At 50.4% G+C, this 21,868-nt stretch overlaps 1 protein-coding gene across 2 annotated transcripts in view; it reads right to left on the bottom strand.

The window, feature by feature from the left end:
* The window catches only part of BICRA (BRD4 interacting chromatin remodeling complex associated protein), a 97,962-nt gene that overhangs the window by 19,496 nt on the left and 56,598 nt on the right, over positions 1–21,868 (bottom strand). The window contains exons 1-7 of one of the 2 annotated variants that reach the window (XM_064293920.1): positions 13,797–21,868; positions 13,418–13,518; positions 10,502–10,547; positions 10,328–10,370; positions 7,376–7,441; positions 3,667–5,631; positions 2,524–2,700 (exon numbers count right to left, since the gene is read on the bottom strand). The exon at positions 13,797–21,868 is cut by the window's right edge and continues 24,996 nt beyond it. In XM_064293920.1, the coding sequence (XP_064149990.1) occupies positions 2,524–2,700; positions 3,667–5,631; positions 7,376–7,441; positions 10,328–10,370; positions 10,502–10,542 (2,292 nt within the window). In that variant the 5' untranslated portion in view covers positions 10,543–10,547; positions 13,418–13,518; positions 13,797–21,868. The remainder of the gene's footprint in view (positions 1–2,523; positions 2,701–3,666; positions 5,632–7,375; positions 7,442–10,327; positions 10,371–10,501; positions 10,548–13,417; positions 13,519–13,796) is intronic. The other variant, XM_064293919.1, reaches the window with a different exon arrangement.

The following is a 21,868-nucleotide window of genomic DNA, read 5'->3' as shown; positions in this document are numbered from 1 at the left end:
GACCATGGTCCTGGGGGACATCTAGGTCAGTTGGCATAACATTGTTCATTAAGAAAATGTTATACATCCTAGTTTGATGAGTAGCATCTGGGGCCTTAAAAGCTTGAGAGCAGCCACCTAAGATACATCTACTGGTCGCATTCTGTTCAGAGCAAAGGAGAATGAAGAAAACCAAAGACATAGGAAAGTATCAGTCCGAAGGACTCATGGACCACATGAACCACAGCCTCCACCAGCCTAAGCCTAGAAGAACTAGATGGTGCCCGGCTACCACCACCAACTGCTCTGATAGGGATCACAATAGAGGGTTCTGGACAGAGCTGAAGAAAAACATCAACAAAATTCAAATACACACACAAAAAAAGACGAGACTTACTGGTCTGACAGAGACTGGAGGAATTTCCGAGATTATGGCCCCTGAACACCCTACTAACTCAGAACTGAAGCCACTCCTAAAGTCCTCCTTTCAACCAAAGATCAGACAGGTTTATAAAACAATAACCCACTTGTTGTGGAACCTGCTTCTTACTTCAATCAAGTATACGAGACCAAATGGGCAACACCTGCCCAAAAGCAAAGATGAGAAGGCAAGAAGGGACAGGAAAACTGGACAAATGGAGACAGGAACCTGGGGTGGAAAGGGGAAGAGAGCTCGCACATTGTGGGGACTGCAACCAATGTCACGGAACAATTTGTGTATAAATTTTGTAATGTCAACTTTCATCTAAAGCACAATAAAATTAAAAAAAGAAAAAGAAAAGTGGGACCCATACACCAGTGTTCATTGCAGCACTTTTCACAATAGCCAAAAGGTGGACGCAAGTGAAACGTCCATGAACAGACAAATGGACCAACAAAACGTGGTCCATACACACAACGGAACACTTCTCAGCCAAGGGGAGAAATGAAGTCCTGACGCACACCACCACGAGGATGAACCCTGGGAACATCGTGCTGAGGGAAATCGGTCCATTGCAAAAGAGCAAATACTGTATGATCTCACCTTATGAGAAATAGACAAACAGACACCAAAGACCATTAATGGTTACCAGCAGTGGGAGGGAGGGAAAGGTGGAGTTGTTGCTTACAGGCACGGAGTTCACGTTAATGATGGTGGAATATTTTGGAAAAGGACAGTGAGAAAGGCTGCATCACAGGAAGAACGTGTATATCTAACCTCGAACACACCCACAGTCGTGAAGATGATGCAGGGCTGGGCAACATTTCATACTGTTACATGTAAGGCCACCATGAGTCGGAGTCGACTCGACACCCATCTATCTACCTACCTACCTACCTATCTGATTTTTTCTACACATAGAAATTCTTCCATCCATGGAAGCAGCAGTCAAGAAATCAAAAGCCACATTGCATTGGGCAAATCTGCTGCAAAAGGCCTCTTTAAAGTGTTGAAAAGCAAAGATGTTGCCTTGAAGACTAAGGTGCACCTGACCCAAGCCACGGTATTTTCCATCGCGTCATATGTATGTGAAAGCTGGACAATGAATAAGGAAGACCGGAGAAGAACTGACGCCTTTGAATTGTGGTGTTGGCAAAGAATACTGAATATACCATGGACTGCCAAAAGAACAAACAAATCTGTCTTGGAAGAAGTACAAACAGAATGCTCCTTAGAAGCAAGGATGGCAAGACTATGTCTTACATACTTTTGACATGTTGTCAGGAGGGATCAGTCCCTGGAGAAGTACATCATGTTTGGTAAAGTACAGGATCAATGAAAAAGAGGAAGACACTCATAGAGATGGATTGACACAGTGGTTGCAACAATGGGCTCAAGCATAACGACGATTGTTGGCATGGCCAGGACCAGGCAGTGTTTCGTTCTGCTGTATACAGGAACCGACTCCTTGGCACCTAACAACAACAACATGCATAGAAAAGGAAGAGCCCTGGTGGTGCACCAGTTAAATGCTCAGCTGCTAATGGGAAGGTTGGTGGTTTGAACCCACCCAGCAGCTCTGTGGGAGAAAAGACCTGGTGATCTGCTCCCGTAAAGATTTCAGCCTAGAAAATCCTATGGGGCAGTTCTACCCTGTCACGTGGGGTTGCTGAGTCAGAATCGACTCCACAGCACCCAACAACATGTATGGGAAAAGAAACACAAGAAACCGCCCTGGGGAGCAAAGCCAGGAGGCTAAAAACTTTTGGAGGGGGTATCTTCAGTATATACCTTCTTGTATCTTTTGAAAAGTAAACTATCTGGATGTGTTACTTATCCAGATATCAAAGTATAATTTTAGGAAATAAGTGTCCCCTGGTGTGTTTTGTAACCCTGCCTAGAGTGTGAGCTCCCATGGGCTGGCCCTGGCCTCAAGCTCCCACATCCGTCAGGTAACACTCAAGAAATCTCTGAGGAGGGAGTGAAGTAGTACCCCTGTTCCCAAGTCAGCAAGACAGAGGAAGGCAGGGCAGCCAGAGCACAGGGAGGAAGGAGCCGGGGAGGCAGGTGTGAGGGGGCGAGGGTCGGCTGAGCTAAGGACAGAGGCTGCGGGGTGCGTCTACCTGGGGGGCCGGAGCCAGGGAGGCCTGGCTGTCGGGGCCCTGAGGGCCAAGACCAGCTCCTTTGGCGACGGGGGTGACCGGGGCTGGGTCTTGGGTGGGAGGCGGGGCGCTGACTATGACCGAGGCAGGAACGGAGAGGTGGGGGCCCTCCGCGGGGAGGGGTTGCTGGCTCCTCTCCTGCAAAGGGCACCCGCACACGGTCAGAAGGCCACCCCACACCCTCTTAGCCCCCCACAACAGCCCTGCCCCCACTGATGATGCCTGGGCTGCAGAGCAGGGGGTGGTCGGGCGGCCAAGAGGGAGGTGCCCCAAGAGGCCTAGGCTAGGATGGGCGTGCCGCTCAGAGGCCAGGGAGGCTGTGTCCCGGGCAGCGTGCTCCTCTCTGTCCATCAGTCTGTCCACCAGCCCCACCACGTCCTCAACCGCTCCTGCTCTGTCTGTCCATGTCTTGCTAACTCTCTCCCTCTGATCCATCTCCAGTCCTCCAGCAGTCTATCAGTCAGCCACTCTCTCCTTGTGTGTCTGTCTATCGTCTGGCAGTCAGTCAGCCAGTCTTGTATGTCCGCCTGCCACTCAAGTCAGGTCCTCTACTTGTCTGTCTGTCCATTCATCCATCAGTCAGTCAGCCAGCCTCTCTTCTTGTCTTCTGCCTACCAGTCAGTCACTCTTCTTCTCCATCAGTCCGTCCATTTGTCAGTCAAGTCATTTTGTCAGCCAGTCCCTCTCCTTATCTGTGTGTCAGCCAGCCCACCTGTCAGTCTCTCTCTTTTTCTGTCTGTCTGTCTGTCAGCCAGTCTGTCAGTCTCTCTCCCCATCAGTCAGCCAGCCAGCCAAGTCTTCCATCAGCCACTCTGGCAGTTTTTCTGTCAGTGAATCAGCATCTCCCTGTCCATCAGTCTCTCTCAACCCTTGGGACATCTCTCAGGGATGCCCACAACTCCCTAACACAAAATACCCCCTTTACTGCCTCAGCTGCATCCGATTTCAGCTCCCCTGCCACCACACAGCCCACTCCCCCACCTCCCGTTGCTGCCACCTGCCAAGGCCCCCCAGCCCATCCCCACCCGTGGGCCTGGCCCCTCCTGTTATCCCTCCCCTGCCCACCCATCTCTCCCAGCCCTGCGTCATCCCCAGCCTGGTTACCTGGGGCAGGAACATCTGCATGGAGTCCTGAGTGAGGATGGCCGTGGGGGCGGCAGCAGACGGCTGCCCCAGGACGATCTTCTCGGGGCTGGACGCCAGGCCTGGGCTGGCCTGGGGGGTGGTGGCCTGAGGTGGAGCCGCGGCCTGTGGGGTTGGGGCCTGCGGGGGCTGCTGCTGCACCTGAGGCTGCTGGAGGCCCAGAGGAAGTGGCGTGCTGACGGTGGGGGCCACCTGGGGGGCTGTCTGCACTGCAAGGACGGATGCGGCCTCCCCAGGGGCGGCAGCAGGGGTGGCCGGCTGCACCAGGCCATCGGGGGTGTTGAGCATGGCCACGGCACTGGGCGGCAGGGTGACACCCTGGAGGACGGTGGTGGCAGCAGGGCCGGCAGGGGCAGGTTGGCTCTGGGTAGGCAGGCTGCCGGCGGCCAAGGACACGGGCATCTGGAAAAGTGCTGGTTGGCCCACCTGGATGGGGGCAGCTGAGAGGATGTGGGCGGCACTGTGGGCCCCAGAGTGGGGGGCCAGCACGGGGCCCAGGCTCAGGGGGCCAGCCAGGTTCTGGTTGGTGAGGATGGGATTGGCGATGAGCTGTCCGCCCGCATGGGGGGCTGCGGCTGCCAGGATCTGCCCACCCACATTGGCCGGCAGGGCGGAAAGAGGCTGGGGCAGCTGGACAGCCGACGTGCCAGGCAGCAGGAACTGGTTCTGGCCGGGCAGCATGTGCTGGGCGGGGATGACAATGCTGCTGCCTTGGTTCAGAAGGTGGACACTCATGGGCTTGCTCAAGGCCCCAGGCGGCTGGGGTGGGGCAGCCCCCGTCGTGGTGGCAGGGGGCTGCTTGAAGACATTTGCCTGCAAGGTGGGTGCTGGGAAGCCTGAAAGAACCACATTCTGGCCTGCCTTGCCTGCTGCCATGAAAGTCAGGTTCTGGGGGGCCTTGGGCTGCTGTGAGAGGCTCCCTGCCTCGCTCTGGATGGTAAGTGTGGCACCCGCTGGCGCGAAGGGCTTGGGTGTCAGCTGATAGAGCTTGGGGGGCAGCACACCAGCGGGCTTGGGCTGGATGGGCGTGGGTGTGCGGTGCAGGATCACATTGGGTGCTGGCACCAGCGGTGAAGCGCCCAGGCTGGGGGCCACCGCCAGCGGCTGCCCTGAGGGTGCCCCACCGGCTACGGCTGTGGCAGCCCCTGCCCCTCCAAACACAGAGTTCCCGTTGAGTGTGGTGGCCACGGCAGCAGGCAGGTTCTTTTGGATCACCAGGCCAGCTCCCTGGGGTGAGACACCGGCTGATGCCAGGGTTACCGGCTCTGAGGGGCCAGCCGCCGAGGCCAGGTAGCCACTTACGGGCACCTGCTTGGCCAGGAGCTGGGAGGTGGGCGGGTTGAGTGCCATGACAGGCTGGCCCACCACCTGGATGGGTGCTAGGCCAAGTGTGGCTGCTGCAGCACCCCCAGGGCTGCCATTGGGTAGGCCCTGGAGGCCTGGGATGGGCTGCAGGGTCACGTTGCCCAGGCCCACGGGCTGCAGGAAGGGCTGTACGCTCAGGGCCTTGTTGACCACGTCCTGGGGTGGCACCAGGGCCTGGTGGGCCAGCACGGTGGGTGGTGCCTGCAGCCCCAGCAGGTCAGTGCCGCCTGGGAAGAGGGCCTGTGGTCCCGCAGCCACAGCAGCTGCCCCTCCCGTGCCTGCCGGGCCTGCCCCGCCGTCCGCTGGCTGTAAAGTGGGCAGTTGGAAGGGGCCCAGGTCCAGCTCGGCCTCAGCCTCGAGCGTCTGCTCAGTGATGTTGGCCTCCTGGAGACTCTGCTGGAGGATATCGCAGGGCTGGTCGGTGCCCCCGCTGCCCCCGCCACCGCCCCCTGCTGAGGGCGAGCCCAGAATGTCATCTTCTAGGAAGTCGAGGTCCACGCTGGGCGCTGGCTGGCTGGGCTCTGGGTTCAAGTGGTTGCCGGAAGCTTCTTGGACATGGAGCTAGAGGCCGGGTGGTGAGGTGGGAAGGAAAGAGCTGAGGTTAGCAAAGGGTCAGGCTGAGGTCCCGGCTGGAGTGATGGGCACTTGGGCTCTAGTGCAGCACGGTCAGATAGAACATTCTGTGTGTAAGTGGCTGGACCCAGATTTGAATCCCAACTCCACCACTAGTCAGCTGTACAGCCTGGGACTAGCTTAATCTGGCCTCAGTTTCCCCATCTGTACACATCAGCAAACCAAAACCAAACCCATTGCTGCTGAGTTAGCTTCCAACTCATGGTGACCCCACGTGTTACAGAGTAGAACTGCCCTACATGGTTCTCTTGGCTGTAATCTTTACAAAAGCAGATTGCCAGGTCTTTCTTCTGCGGTGCCGCTGGGTGGGTTTGAACCATCAATCTTTTGGTTAGTGGCCAAGTGCAAACCGCTGGTGCTACCACGGCTGTTCTGTACCCATCAGTAACACGCAATTAAAATTGTTTTTTTCTTAAATAGAAATAAACCCACTGCCCTCGAGTCGATTCTGACTCATAGCAACCCTATAGGACAGAGCAGAACTGCCCCATACGGTTTCCAAGGCTGTAATCTTTACAGAAACAGACTGCCACATCTTTCTCCCATGGAGCGGTTGGTGGGTTCGAGCAGCCAACTTTTTGGTTAGCAGCTGAGTGCTTAAACACTGTGCCACCAGGGCTCCTTCATAAAGATTACAACCTAGGAAATCGTATGGGGCAGTTCTACTCTGTCATATGGGATCACTAGGAGTGAAAACTGACTTGACAGCACCTAACAACAACTGCTGAAGATGAGCTTTTTGGAGTATATTATTACACTTGTTGTGAGAATGAAACGAAAATGACTAGAAAAGGGCTGGGCAGATGAGTGTTCAGTAAGTGGGAGTTATCATGATGAGGATGAAGAAGGGAGGAGGAAGGAGGGGGCAGAGAGGGTGGGGGGATGGAGAGAAGGGAGAGGAGGAAGAAGCAGTGGCAGAAGAGGGGTTAGAGGAACAGGAAGACGGAAGGAGGAAGGTGACGCTATGTGGACAACTGGCATTTACTAATGGACCCAGAGTTGGGCACACAGTAAATCAAAACCAAACCTGGGGCTTTTGAGTTGATTCCAACTCATAGCGACCCTGCAGGACAGAGTAGAACTGCCCCGTAGGGTTTCCAAAGAGCGGCTGGTGGATTTGAACTGCTACCTTTTGGTTAGCAGCCAAGCTCTTAACCACTATGCAACCAGGGCCTCTCAATAAATGTTTCCTGCTCTGGCCTCTGCTTATCACCCCTGTCTTCACTTTACGGGTGCAAAATGGAGGTCTGGGCATGAGGTCCGATCTCTCTCTTCTCTCTCTCCCTCTCACACACACACACACACACACACACACACACACACACACACACACACACACAGCCAACCTGGAGCAGGACCCCAGCCCTGCGCTTATCTCCAGAGGAGCCTGGTAAACCTCCAAAACTGTTGTGACCCAGAGACCCAGAACCCTCACCTCCTGCTCCAAGGGGCATGTGGGGCACGGGCAGCCTCATCATGTCGGCCCCCAGAGCCTCACCCTTGCTCCCTCCGTGCAGCCTCAGTGGCCCCAGCAGCCTTGGTGCCACCTTCCCCGATGCTGCTCTCAGTGGTGGCCCCAGCCCTCTGCCATCCAAACCCAGCAGAGCAGGAGCCCAAACTCTCCCCTCTTGCTTCAGAGCCCTCCCCACCGGCCACAGCACAGCCCACTTACCCCAGGACCTTCGTAGAAGGCACTTTGGGCTTCCCCGGGGTTATCCAGGAGGTCATCACTGTCGAGCTGCAACAAGACCCGCCCACCCAAGGTCAAAGGTCAGCTGGGTAGCTGGCAAGCCAAAGCTCTAGAGCAGATATCAATTTTGGGTTCAGGAGAGGAAAAGACGAGGGGTGGGGAGGGTGTGGGATACAGGAATCTCTTCGTCTCCCAGAAGAGAGGTCCCAAAGAAAAGGGCTTGGCCACAAGCTTAAAGCCCAAGGTGTCTAGGTCTTAACCCCCGTGCCCGGAATGTGACCTCGTTTGGGGAAAAAGTGTTCTTTGGAGATGTTCTGAGTTATGTTAAAGAAATCATACCAGAGTAGTGCTAGTCCTAATCATAAAATTCTTCTGAGTGGTGTTTTATAAAATAGAAGAACAGACATGAGGCAGTATCATACACTGGGGGGGGGGGAGGGGCAGCAAGGGGACAGGATGGGACGGCATTATCAAGATACATCTACAAGCCAAGGAACACCAAGAGACGCCTGGGGCTGCCAGAGGCTACAAGAGACAAGGAAGGATCTTCTAGAACAGACAGAGACAGATGGCCCTGCCGCCACCTTGAATTTAGACTTCCTAGCCTCCAGAAAATGGTTAAGCGCTTAGCTGCTAACCAAAAAGTCAGCAGTTCTAACCCACCAGTGGTTCCGTGGGAGAAAAGAACCAGTGATCTGCTCCCATAAAGATTACAGCCTAGGAAACCCTATGGGGCCGTTCTATTCTGTCCTATAGGATTGCTATGAGTCACAATCGACTCAACGACACATAACAACAACAGCCTCCAGAAGTCTGAGACAATAAATTCCTGTTCTTAAAAAAAACAACAACAACAACAAAAAAAACAAGGTGTCCCTAACACTGAGTCCCCTAGTCTGGCCTCCGAGGACCTCCTAACATACTTGTCTTGAACTCTCGAGTCCTGACTCTATCCCTTCACCCAAGCTGTGCCTCCTGCCTTCCGCCCTGTGGCCTCTCTGGTCACACATCCTTTGGGGTCTGTCACCCATGCCACCTCCTGCCAACAACCCTCTTCTTACTAAGTCACTGCAAGTCCAGGTACAGGTCAAGTGCCTGGCCTATCCCACCATCAGGATTCCCAACATGCTGCCCTGGGCCTGTCTCTGCAAGGTGGGCACCTGCTCTGATCCGTGAGGGCACCTTCTGCACCCAGAACAGGGCCTGACAAGTGACCAATGAATGTTTGTCCACTGCTGAGGCCTCTCCAATCTCTCTCCCCATCTGGGAGATTTCTCTAGAATCCCAGACTCATATATCCAACAGCCTGTTCAACAACCCTACTTGGACATCCGGAACCTGCCCCAAATTCTTGATTGCAGAAGAGGGAACCACAATCCAAAATCCAGCAGTCATCCTAGACACCTCTTTCTTCCTCGACATCTGATCCCGGTGATTCTACCTACCAAACAGATCCCAAATTAAGGGCCTCACACCCACCCCACTGCCAGCACCGTGGTCCAGGCCACCATCATCGTATTGTGGTCACTTTCTGTCCACAAATTATTTGATACTTGGAGCCCTGGTGGCCCAACAGTTACGCACTCGGCTGCTAACCAAGAGCTTAGAGGTTCAACCCCACCCAGCAGCTCTGTAGGAGAAAGACGTAGTAATCTGTTCCCATAAAGATTATAGCCTAGAAAACTGTATGGGGGCGGTTCTACTCTGTCACGTGGGGTCACTGTGAGATGGGATTGATTCAATGGCACCCAACAACAGTAACGGCAGCCTTTCAAGAAGTGAAGCTCAATTTCCCTCCTTCTAAGTGTGGGCTGGACTTAGGGACTTGCTTGTAATGAATACAATATGGCGGAGGTGATGGTGTGTGACCTCTAAATCTAGGTCATAAAAAGCACTGTGCTTCCTCTTTGCTCTCTCTCTCTCTCTCAGATTACTGGCTCTGGAGGAATTAGTAGCCATGTTGTGAGGACACTCAGGCAGCACTTTGGAGAGGCCCACAAGGTAAAGAACTGAGGCTCCAGCCAACAGCCATGGGAATGAGTCATTTTAGAAACACATCGTCCAACCCTGGACAAGCCTTAAGACAAATGCAGCCCTGGACAACATCTTGATCCCAACCCCACCAGAGACCTTGAGACAGAGCCACTCAGCTAAGCTGCCCCAAGATTCCTGACCCTCGGAAACTGTGAGAGATCACAAACATCGTTTTAAGCTACTAAGTGTTAGGATAATTTGTCACATAGTCATAGGTAGCTAATACAGTGCTTCATGGCTTCCCAGGTTTCCATTCTTTCCCACTTTGCTCCATTCTCCAGGGTGCAAGTTGGTTACAGCATTCTCCTGCTTAATAACTCATCTGTTTCCTGTCCTCTGTCCAGGCCTTGCATGACCTGTAATTACTGCCACTTGTCTCACCTCCTCTTAGTTTCCCCTTCAGTTTGACCCACCAGCTTTCTTTCTGTTCCTGAATGGGTCAAGCTCTTTCCTTCCTTTGTACCTGCTCTTCCCCACTTCCAAGTGTACCGTGGACACCCCCACTTTGATCCTTTGGGTCTCACCTTCAATGTCACCTCCTTAGAGTGACCCTCCCTGACCACACTAGCTGAAGAAGCCCCTGCCCCTCGTTCATTTTCTTTTAAACTTCTTTTTCTGTGCATGTGACATTATCATCATGTCTTATCATGCCCTGCAGGACACTTTCCACCACTGCCTTTATTAGTTATTGGTTTCTTTGCTTACCAAGGAGGTATATATGGTGCGAGGGCAGGGGTTTGACATCTGCTTTGTTTTGGCCATAACCCCAGGGCCTGGCTCACAGAAGGCAGGGGATCGATGTCTACTGAACTGAGGGTACATGCCTATCTCAGTCTCTCCAGCTCCCCATTCTACCAGCCCTCTACCCCAGGGAACATCTCTCCCTGCCCCAGCACTTACCTTCTCGGATCCATGTAAAAAATCATTGAGGGCCTGAGGGTCACTGAAAAAGAGAAGGGGAAGAAACACTGAGGAGGTGAGGAGTAGAAGGCAGGAGAATGACAGGGGAGGGGGAAAAGGGAGGAAGAAGAGGGTTTGTGACAGAGGCCCAAGGGTGGAGAGCCCATTACTCACCAAATCACGTCTAGTAAGCATCTCCCATCCTCATCATCCATCGCCACTGGATGGGTGGGGCCGGGAAGAGGGCGAGGGAGACAAGGTTAGATGGTGGCAGCTTGACTGGCCCCCTCCCTTCAAGGACAAGTCCCCAAGGCCAAGCCCCATTGGGGCTGGAGTTTCTGTTCCCTGGAGCCTATGGGAATAGGTGAGGGCAGGGAGCACCTCCCAAGTACCCACCTGGCTCGAACTGCCTGACCAGGGACAGCTTCCTTCCCTCTCCCTCCTCCTCCTCCCCCAAACTCCCCCATCTCTCTTTCCCCAGCACCTTATGGTGACAAGGCTTCTAACCAAGACTATCTGAGTCCTGATCATGTGCAGGCACTGTGTGAAGTGCTTCACACACATTTAATTAATTTAATCCTCACAGTATCCCGTGAGGTGGGTCCTGGTACCCCTACTTTGTAGACGGTCATTATCCGTCTCCCAGCCAGCAGAGCCAGGCCTTCTATGAGCTCTCAGAACACCAGGCGGTCCTGCTTCTCTGAACACAGGGCCTGGCTCAGAGAGAAGGTGTGTCCTACGTATGAATGGGTGAAAGAAGGAGTGAGGGGGGAGTAAAGGCAGCAAGAAGGGCCTATAGCCTAGGGTTCTCCTTGAAGATGTATGCAGTGTGGTTCGAGAAGGGTGAAGGGGAAACTGAGGCAGAAGAAAAGGAGAAGTATGCATGAGGATGGGTGCTCTGAGTAAGGGAAGTCATTGGAGGGAGGCTGACGCTCACCGTAAGACTGGGGAGGCTGTGGATGGCTAACGTCTGTCGAACGCTTGCCATGTGCCAGGCCCTGTCCTAAGTGCTTCACAAGCATTAGCTCGTTTGACCTCCATGAGGAAGAGACTATTGGTAGCCCCCCCATTTTACATATGAGGAGGCTGACATTTTATCAATCCATTCACTCTCCCTTCCTCCTTCCTTTCCACCCATCTGGCTTTCCATCCTTCCAAATCTCCAATCTGCCACCTTTTCAAGCATTCCTCCATCCTCTATCCTTCCAAACTTCCATTCATTCATCTTTCTAACCTCCAAACCTCCATCCACCCCTCCATCCTTCCAAACCTCTACCCATCCCTCCATCCTTCTAAATTTCTATCCTTCCAAGTCTCCAAACACCCATCCATCTCTTCAAACTTCCATCCATCCCTCCATCTTCCAAACATCCCTCCATCCACCCCTCCATCCTTTCAAACTTCCAAACATCCCTCCCTCCTTCCAAGCCTCCAAACATCCCTCTGTACGCCCACTTCTCACTTATTGACACCGTTAGGTTCCAAAGACCACACATACATGCACACAGTCTCTTCCTGAGCCCTGGGTTAACAAAGACCTGGCCGTTTTGTGAAAATCAGCGTTAGGCAAAGCTGAAGTGGAACCTGTCCATTAGATGGCAGCACGTCCTGTAAATGGGTCACCAGCAGCCCAGGATACCCATGAAGTCAAAAACTTAAGTGGGCCTTACATGTCCCGTCACAGCCAGTGTGTTACTCTCATTTCCCACCCTGGCATTCATTACTGCCAGACATTACGTTGTTAATGCACAAAATAGTCAAATAGTAGATATTTTACTATTGTCACAAATGCAAAATGTCGGATAAGATAGTCTAAAAGTGAGGAGTAGGTGTACTTTTAAACTTTCATCCTTCTACCCATTCTTCTAAATTTCCATTCATTCACTCATCCAAATATTCCTCTATCCCTCCAAGCCTCCATCCATCCTCCCATCATCCCAAACTTCCACGCTTCCATCCAAATCATCCACCTTTCCCTTCTTCCAAACACCCAAACTGATGTATCTTTCCATCCATTCATCCCCATTGCCTCGATGTACCCTTCAGCCATCCTTCCCTCCCAGTAATGCAGACAGGATACAAGAAGGAATAACACAGGATTCTTGAATGCAGGGATTTACATACAGCCCAAGGCCATGGAGTTCTTAACTCTTTTTATTTTTTTGGTGCGGGGGCAGAAGGGAGGTCCTAGACCTCACTGAGGATATAGTAACTGTCAGGGACCGCCTCACCGCCTGAACCAGACACACATCTTAATGTGCCCTCAGGGTTCACAACTCTTCACCCCACAGCATTCTCTGATCTCTCCTAACAGTGACTTCCTAACCGCCACCTCCATCTCCCACTGTCCTCAACTGTTCTGTGGTACAACGAAGAGTGTCAGACAGGGACCTCCCAGAACTGGCAAGGGTCTTCTCTGAACAGTGTCTTGGAGAATCTGATGGCAACTAATGACCCTCTTGCTAGAAACACACATGTGGGCAAAAAATTGACTTGTGCTTTCCCGGGGTTCATGGACCCCCCCCCCCCACCACAACACTCTTCATGGGCCCTGGGTTAACATACACGTATATCCAGAGCCTCTCACACACCTAACACTCTTCCTTTTAGCGCTGTCTGCGGGGGCTGGGGGTGATTCCCACGGAGCCCCTCCTGGCTCCTCTGAGTTCGAGAGTGTGACGACAGGCTCCCTCCTGCTCCACATCCCAGTCCCCCACCCACGCTGCCTTCTCCCCTTAGTGCCAGGTCCTTGGCCTACAAGCTCCTCCCCAGTCTGCACACAGGGTGGGGGGCGGTGGTCACACTAAGGCCCAGCCAGGGGACAAAAGGTGAGAGGTCTGCAAAGAATCTGGAGAAAGGAGGAAAGACAAAAGGTGGGGACAAGAGCCTGCGTGCAGCTGTGTGGAGGCAGGGGAATGGCTCAATTGATCCAGGGGCCCACACTGGAGAGGCAGGAGCTAAAGGATGTGTCTGCACCAGCCTCTGCAAGGAAGAAAGGCTCCTTCCTTGTTCTGGGGTCACAGTAGCCCTGGGGAGGTGGGGTGACGGATGGCTGCCAGCCAGGAGTGGATTGGGGGTCTCCCCCATTACCTGCGCTACACACGAATCATGAAGGGAAGGAGGGTGTGTCCACTCCAGGTCTACACGGGGCCCCCGGCTGGGGACTTGGGGAGTATCCTCTTGGGGGCCAGCTGTGGATAGAGAAGGAGAGAGGCTGTGAGAGAGAAAGTCAGAGAAAAGGAGAAAGACAAAGAAAGAGAGTGGGGGTGTGGGGAGAGGAGGCTTGGTGATGGGGGATAGAAGAGAGGGAGAAAGGGTTGAAGGGATGGTGTCAAAGGGAAGAGAGCGAGGGAAGGACAAATATAAGTTTAAACAAAACAAAACACCACTATGACTCATTAGGGCGGCCCTGGTGGTGCAATGGTTAAGCACTTGGCTGCTAATCAAAAGGTCGGCACTTCAAACCCACCCAGCGGCTCCACAGGAGAAAGACCTGGAGATCTAATCCCGTAAAGATGACAGCCTAGAAAACCCTACGGGGCGGTTCTGCTCTGTCACGTCGGGTCGCTGTGAGTAGGAGTCGACTGGACTGCACCCAAAGATGCTTCCTTTATAGGCACTTCAATCTAATAAAATAATAATAACAATAAGTTGCATTGATTGCGGGTCAACTAGGCTCTGGGTGCTGGTTTAAACTGTCATTGATGGTTGCTTTTGAGTCAGTCTTGATTCACGGCGACTCCATGGAACAAAACACTGCCTGGTCCTGTGCCATGCCCACAATCAGTTGTGGATCAGATCGCTGTGACCCATAGGGTTCTCACCAGCTCATTTTTGGATGCAGATCACCAGGCCTTTCTTCCTAGTCTCTCTTGGCCTGGAAGCTCTGCTGAAACCTGTTCAGCATCACAGCAACACAGAAGCCTCCACTGACAGGCGGGTGGCAGCTGGGCATGCAGTGCATTGGCTGAGAATTAAGTGTTCTACACGAGACTCATTTCACCTTCTCTAAATCCCAGAGTCGGAATCGACTCGAGGGCACTGGGTTTTTTAAATCCCAGTGAGGCAGGTCCTTTTATATCCCTATTTTGGATGGAGAAACTGAGGCACAGAGAGGTTAGAATGTAGGCAAGGTCCCCACAGGTAGTAAGAGGCCATGGTGGGATTTGAGACAAGGCAGGCTAACTCCAGAGGCCCCGCCAGTAACCATTACCCCAAAGACAATCCCCTCATCAGGTTTGTTTCTTTCTTCAGAGCTGTAGCAAATATGGCAGAAATGTTAACATAAGACGAAGCTGGGTGGCAGGCATGCACATCTTTGATATTATTTTCTGAATGCTTGAAATATTTCAGATTTGAAAAAGTGATAAGGAGAGTGGCAGGGAAGAGAGAAGTGGATCAGGAGCGTGGAGCAGCTTCCCTAAGCCCCAGAAAGATCTAGAAAAATCTAGAAAACACCTGGCATAAAAACCTGGAAGATGGGGTCCCGTCCCATCTAGATTTTAAGCCGAAGATATTCACAGACAGCCCTACAAGGCAGCTTTGCGAGAGCAACCAGCTTCCCCTTCATTCTGCTTTCCCCCGCTTGGCCCTAGTTTGGGTGGGGCCCTCGCCCTGTAAAATTCCTACCAGCAGAACTGGAGGTGAACCTGGGGAGGGTCCAGAAGAAGGCTTCTCCAAATGGGCTCACGGGTGAATTCAGAGTTTGAGTGGGGAGGCCCGAAGTTCTCTATGATAATTTGCTTCTTTTTTATTGTGTTGAAAATATACACAATAAAACATTTGCCAATTCAACAGTTGCTACATGTATAATTCAGTGACACTGATTACATTCTTCATGTTGTGCAACTATTCTAGTTATTTTTTCCAAATTATTCCACCACCATTAACATAAACTCAATGTCCCTGATGCAAAGATCCCTCTCCCCCACCGGGTAACCACTAATAAACTTTGGTTTCTTTATGTTTGCTTATTTCATGTAAGTGAGATCATACAGTATTTGTTCTTCTGCAACTGATTTATTTTGCTCAGCATGTTTTCAAGGTTCATCTTTGTGGCATGCATCAAGAATTAATCTGTCTTTATGGCTGAGTAATATTTCATTGTAGGAATCCTAGTGGCACAACAGTTAAGCACTGGGCTACGAACTGAAAGGTCATTGGTTTGAACCCACCCAGCTGCTCCGTGGGAGAAAAGGCCAGGCAATCTGCTTCTGTAAAGATTCAGCCTTGGAAATCCTAGGGGCAGTTTCACCCTGTCCTATAGGGCCACTATGAGTCAGAATCGATTTGACAGCAACGCAATATTCCACTGTATGGATAGACCACATTTTGTATACCCATTCATCTGCTGATGGACATTTCCGTCGTTCCCACCTTTTGGTTACGTGAAAAGGGCTGCAGTGAACACTGTCGTAACTATGAGGGTTTTTCATTCGTGTATTTTCATTTCAGTGATAATGTTGAAGAAATGAACGGGGAACTTTCTGGGAAGGGGAAAACGTTCTACACTGTGATAGGGGCGTGGGCTATGTGAATGCTCAAAACATAACAGCTAAGATTTGTGCATTTCAATGCATGTAAATATTGCCTTTAAAAAAAAATCTGTAAAAAATAATCATTGAGTAGGAGTGAGTGGGGCTGAGGATGAAAAGAAAGGCTGAATGTTGGTAACTCGAAGCTGGGTTGGACTCCTCTGAGACTGCCCCACATCTGGGTACCCAGGTTGGCATCTATGCCTCCCGCTGGGTTGACGCCAAGTGGTCCAGTGTGGGGTGATGGTAATGAGTACAGGTTCAGGGGTCAGTCAGAGTTGGGCGTTCAAAGCCCTACTCCCCCGCTAACTGGATGGGTGACCCTGGATAAGTGACTTTGCCTCTTGGGGCCTCAATGTTCTCATCTGTAAAATGGGCATAATCACAGTCCCTACCTCTCATATGGAGGTCAAGAGGCACTCAGAACAGAGGCTGACGTGAGGTATGCACGTAGAAGATGTTGGTATGGATATTACTAGTACTGATATCATCATTTTGTGAGTATTATTAAATATCACTGGCCAATGAAGAAAGATCAGAGGTACTGAGGCCTCCGGTTTCCACGCTTGGCTCCTTTCCCCAGTCTTGTTTCCACACAGACCCACAATGATCCCCAGAACCGGCCCTGCATGTAAACAAATCAGCCCAATTGCCATCGAGTTGATTCTGACTCATGGTGACCCCATGTGTTACAGAGAAGAACTGCACTCCATAAGTTTTTAAGGGCTATGGTCTTTTGGAAGCAGATCGTGAGGGCTTACTTCCGAGGAATCTCTGGGTGGATTTGAACTGCCAACCTTTTGGTTAGTAGTCGAGTGCTTAACCTTTGTGCCACCCAGGGACTCCACCCTGCATCTAAACCAAAACCAAGCCTGTTTCTGTTGAGTTGATTCTGACTCATAGTGGCCTGGCCCTACAGGACAGAGTAGAACTGCCCCATAGGGTTTCTAAGGCAGTCATCTTTATGGACGCAGACTGCCATATCTTTCTCCTGTGGAGTGGCTGGCAGGGGGTTCGAACCAATGAACTTCTGGTTAGCAGCTGAGCACTTAACCACTGTACCACCAGGGCCCCTTACCCTGCATTTAAAACCAAAAAACCCAAACCTGTTGCCGTCGAGTCAATTCTGACTCATAGCAACCCTATAGGACAGAGTAGAACTGCCCCATAGGCTTTCCAAGGAGTGGCTGATGGATTTGAACTGGCGACCTTTTTTGGTTAGTAGCAGAACGCCTCACCACTGTACTGCCAGGGCTCCACCCTACATCTAAAAAAAAAAAAAAATTTTTTTTTTTCACCCTACATCTAGACAGTAGGAAATCAGGAGAAGGGCCAGGGTCGCTGCATTTTTAACAGCCTCCCCAAATTCCAGTGCAGCCGACATCTATGAAGCCACTGTGTGCCTGCAGGGTGGGAAGCAAGTGTCCTTTGACTAAGAGACTAAAGCACTTTCCCAGAGAAGAGAGACAGGGTGGTGTCGTGGTAAGGGCAGGGCTCTGCACCCAGGCAGACCAGGTTCCCATCCCATCATGGCTACTTCTGAGCTGTGTGCCCTACACAGTTACTTATCTCCCCTGTGCCTCAGTCTCCCCAGATGGAAAATGGGAATGATTAACAGTATGGTCTCCACAGGATGGTTATGGATTAACACCTTTTATGCTCATGTGTCCTAAAGCACTTGGTAAGTAATAAGTGGGTAGTGAGATCCTGGGTGATACAACACATTTGGTTGCTAACCTTAAGGTTGGAGGTTCAAGTCCACCCAGAGGCACCTCAGAAAAAAGGCCTGGTGATCTCCTTCCGAAAAATCAGCCATTGAGAACCTATAGAGCACAGTTCCACTCTCATACACATGGGGTCGCCACAAGTCAAAGTTGACTTGATGGCCAGTATTTTTATAAGCAATAAATACTAGTTGTCATTATTTTAGTTACCATTGTTAATAGTATCTAGAGTGGCAACGCCCAAAGCTTTCTGGCCATGGCCCAATTAAGTTGAACAAAAGACCTCAAGCCCTAGCTTTTTCCACCTTTCTCACTAGCTGTGTGTTGCTCTTGAGTGGGTTTGGAAGCATCTGGAAGGGTTTATGCAGCATCTGCTTCAGCCAGGGGCTATGGACACAGTTCTCAAACCACCAGTCCCAGGGTTTCCTTGAATCCTTCCAAACCCTTATTATTATTATCCCATTTTCCAGATGGGGTAAATGAGGCTAAAAAGAGCAATTATAGGGAAGCTATGGGCTGTATAGGGAGTCCCTGAGTGGTGTAAACTGTTAACATGCTTGGTTGTTACCAAAAAGCTGACGGTTTAATCCCACCCAGAGGCACCTCAGAAGAAAGGCTTGGCAATCTGCTTCCAAAAAATCAGCCACTGAAAACCCTATGGGGCTCAGTTCCACTCTGACACACATGGGGCAGCCATGAGTCAGAGTCAATGCAATAGCAACTGGTGTACCGGCCCTACACTGCTGATGCAAACGAGTCTGCCCACACATGCAAGGTTAACCAGGTGTCCCGCCGCCAACCACGCCTGCCACCAGCTCTCCATCCAGCAAGCACAGGAAGCCTCTGAAACCACAAACGAACCCACCAACTGTAAAGAGAGACAGAATTTGAAGGCTGCCCGGATATTTGGCAATACTAAGGAACTGTGATTAAGTTTCTAGGTGTAATAATGGCAGTGTATGTGGGTTTTTTTTTAAAGATATTTTTTGTTCCTTCTCGAGATACACCCCAATATATGAAGGGTGAAGCAACAGAATATCTTTGGTTTACTGTAATATAACCCAGCTGTGTGTGGTGTTGTGGCTATTGTTGGGTGCTATCGAATTGATTCCAACTCATAGGAGCCCCAAGTGACAGAGTAGAGCTGCCCCATAGCATTTCCTAGGCTGTAACCTTCATGGAAGCAGATCACCAGGTCCTTCCCCCATGGAGTGGCTGGTGGGTCCAAACCACTGACCTTTTGTTAACAGCCGAGTGCTCAACCGTTGCATCACCAGGGGCTCCTCTGCGTGTGTGTAGGGGGCATATAAAGCCATGCTGGCCAACATGGGAGTCTCTAGCTACATGTGGCTGTATATATTTAAATTCAAATTCATTAGAACGGGATTAAATTAAACATTCAGTTCCTCAGGGGTGCTGGCCACATTTCAAGCACTCAGTAGCCACATGAGGCTGGTGGCTGCCATATTGCACAGCACAGACAGATAACATTTCCATCATGGCAGAAACTCTATTGGAAGGCGCTGGTCTATATAAAATAAAAACTCAGTGCCATCTAGTTGACTCCAACTCATAGCGACCCCCAAGTGTGTCAGAGTAGAGCTGTGCTCCACAAGGTTTTCAATGGCTGATTTATTGGAAGTAGATTGCCAAGCCTGTCTTCCAAGGGACCTCTGGGTGGACTCGAACCTCCAACCTTTCCGTTAGCAGCTGAGTGAGTTAACCATTTGTACTGCCGAGAGACCAGAAATCTAAAGTTGGCAGAGTTGGTTGATGGTGACTTTGGGGGGGATATCCATGTTTTATTACTCTTGGTATACACTTGGTGTACATTTAAAATTTCCACAGAAATTTTTCATGAGTGGGAAACAAGCCTTTGTTGTAGGAAGCCTGTGATCCGGGGGGTCGCTTGTTATTGCAGCACCACATAGCCGATACTGACTGATGCACCTTGAAAAGCCCTCGCGACCTGAGTGCTTCCGTGGTGTCAGGCTGTGTTAACTCCACACCCATTGTGATAGTTAATGTTATGTGTCAGCTTGGTGAGGCTATGATTTCCAGTGGTTTGGCCAGACACCGGACCAGGTGCTGTTATGTATATAATATAGTATAGTGTAGTATAATGTAGGCAATATAATCTAATGTATATAGTGTAATATAGTATAAACCCAACCAAACCCATTGCCATGGAGTCGATTTCAACTCATAGCAACCCTATAGGACAGAGTAGAGCTGCCCTATAGGATCTCCAAAGAACAGCTGGTGGGTTCGAACTGCCGACCTTTTGGTCAGCAGCTACATTCTTAACCACTGAGCCAACAGGGCTCCAATGTAGTATAGTACAGTGTAATGTAATGTAGTATAATGTAATGTATATAATATAATGTACATAGTGTAACATTATTTTTATACTCTAATGTAATGTAATGCATGTAATATAACGTTATGTATGTAGTGTAATATAATGTAACGTAATCACCTTCCATGGTGTGCTCTGACTTAATCAACTAATCAGCTAGAAGGGGAGTTTTCCTGGGGGTGTGACCTTCCTCCAAAATATAAATGGATGTTCTGGCAAAGCTCACCCTCTCTCTAGATCCTGTACTCTTCTTGTCACCTGACCTATGGATTTTGGGATGAAAGCCTACAGAGGTCTCCCGCCCGCTGCCTGACCTATGGATTTTGGAACTTCCGGCCTCACAATTGTGTGACCCAAGCCGTAGAAGTAAATCTCATTCACTCTCTATATATTATATGTATATGCATGTATGTATATACATGTCTCACTGCATTTGTTCCTCTAGAGAACCCAAACAAAGACATCCATTGATTACTGATCCCTTCTAGTCCCTAGTCAGGCAGGAGAATTAGGACCCACGTTTTACAGCTCAGGAAACAGACTGACAGAGTCCAGACACTTGCTTCAAATCACTTTGGGGCCAGAATTTGAATCCAGACCCTGTGATTCTAAAGCTCGCATACTTAATCACCATGCTATAAAAGGCAGGAAAAGCAGGGCCCCAAAACCACAACCAGCTCCAGAGAACAGCAATGACGCAACAATGACAAAGTGTCCTTCCAGAAAATTATGTGAATTCCTCCCGCACTTGTAATGCCATTGGAGTTTTGCGTTGTCATCGAGAGTTGTGTAGAAGCCAGACGGCCTGGCAGGATATGGAATGACAAGTCCCCGCTAAGCTCCAGAAACGGGCTAATTTTAATTTACCCATACAGATTTTAGTAACCCTTAGCTTGCTTGCAAGCCATAAAAATGAAAGTCTATAGGGCTGTACCGCTTGCTGTGAAGAAGTGAAGAAGACGTGGCAAAGGTGATGGATGGCTTTCAAAGCTGCATTTCCCCATCCCTCCTCACTCCTTGCTCATGGAAGCCTGACGCTGCTCAGGGTAACACTTGCCAATGCCAAGATATAAACAAAGATGTTCGAAGTCAGTCTTTTTCAAACTATGGGTCGTGCCTTGAAGGGTTGTGAAATCGAATTTGCAGGCCGCGACCAACATTTTTTTATTTTTAATTAAATACCAGTACCAGCTGCTGCAAAGAGGTCTGGTGGCGCAGTGGTTAAGTGCTCGGTTGCTAACCAAAAGGTGAGCGGTTCAAATCCACCAGAGGCACCACAGAAGAAAGACCTGGCAATCTACTCCCATAAAGATTACAGCCTCGGAAACTCTACAAGGCAGCTCTGCTCTGTCACATGGTATCATTATAAGCTGGAATCTACTTGACAGCACCTAACAACGACAACAACAGCATATGTAGCCACTGGCACAACATCTATTTCAAAGCCAGAAAAGGAAAGAAGGGAAAAAATGCTGATTCCTCGCCCACTCCTTTTGTGGGAGAGAAAGAGCAATTTCAAGAGCAATTAAGATCCATACCATCTTTCTTTTCAGTGACCTTTAGAGTTCTAAAATCATTTAATTTGTTTCACAACATAAAAGCGCGCCCTATAAAACCCAGGTTGCTCATGAAGTGACTGGTACCTAGCTCCTAAAAACCTCCTGGATACAGGTACTTACATGCTCGGAATGTTTTCCTGTTTTTTTTTTTTCTTTCTTTCTTTCTTTTCCCTTTTTGCCACTTACAGCTGTTGTAAATGCCGCTATAAAGCTGCGGCTTGCTGACAAAATCAAGTATCTTGAAAGCTTTTGGATTTTCCTTGAATGCTAAGTCAATGAGAAACAGGGAAAACCCTGAGAAACAGAGTAGGGTGAGGAAAATGCAAAAGGGTAATGATGTTGACCAGACACAGGGCTGCCCACAC

Source organism: Loxodonta africana, chromosome 11 (genome assembly GCF_030014295.1).
Source record: "Loxodonta africana isolate mLoxAfr1 chromosome 11, mLoxAfr1.hap2, whole genome shotgun sequence".
In the NCBI taxonomy this organism is placed as follows: domain Eukaryota; kingdom Metazoa; phylum Chordata; class Mammalia; order Proboscidea; family Elephantidae; genus Loxodonta; species Loxodonta africana.
The sequence above is the reverse complement of the archived record's forward strand: the minus strand, read 5'-3'. Positions and strand labels throughout refer to the sequence as shown.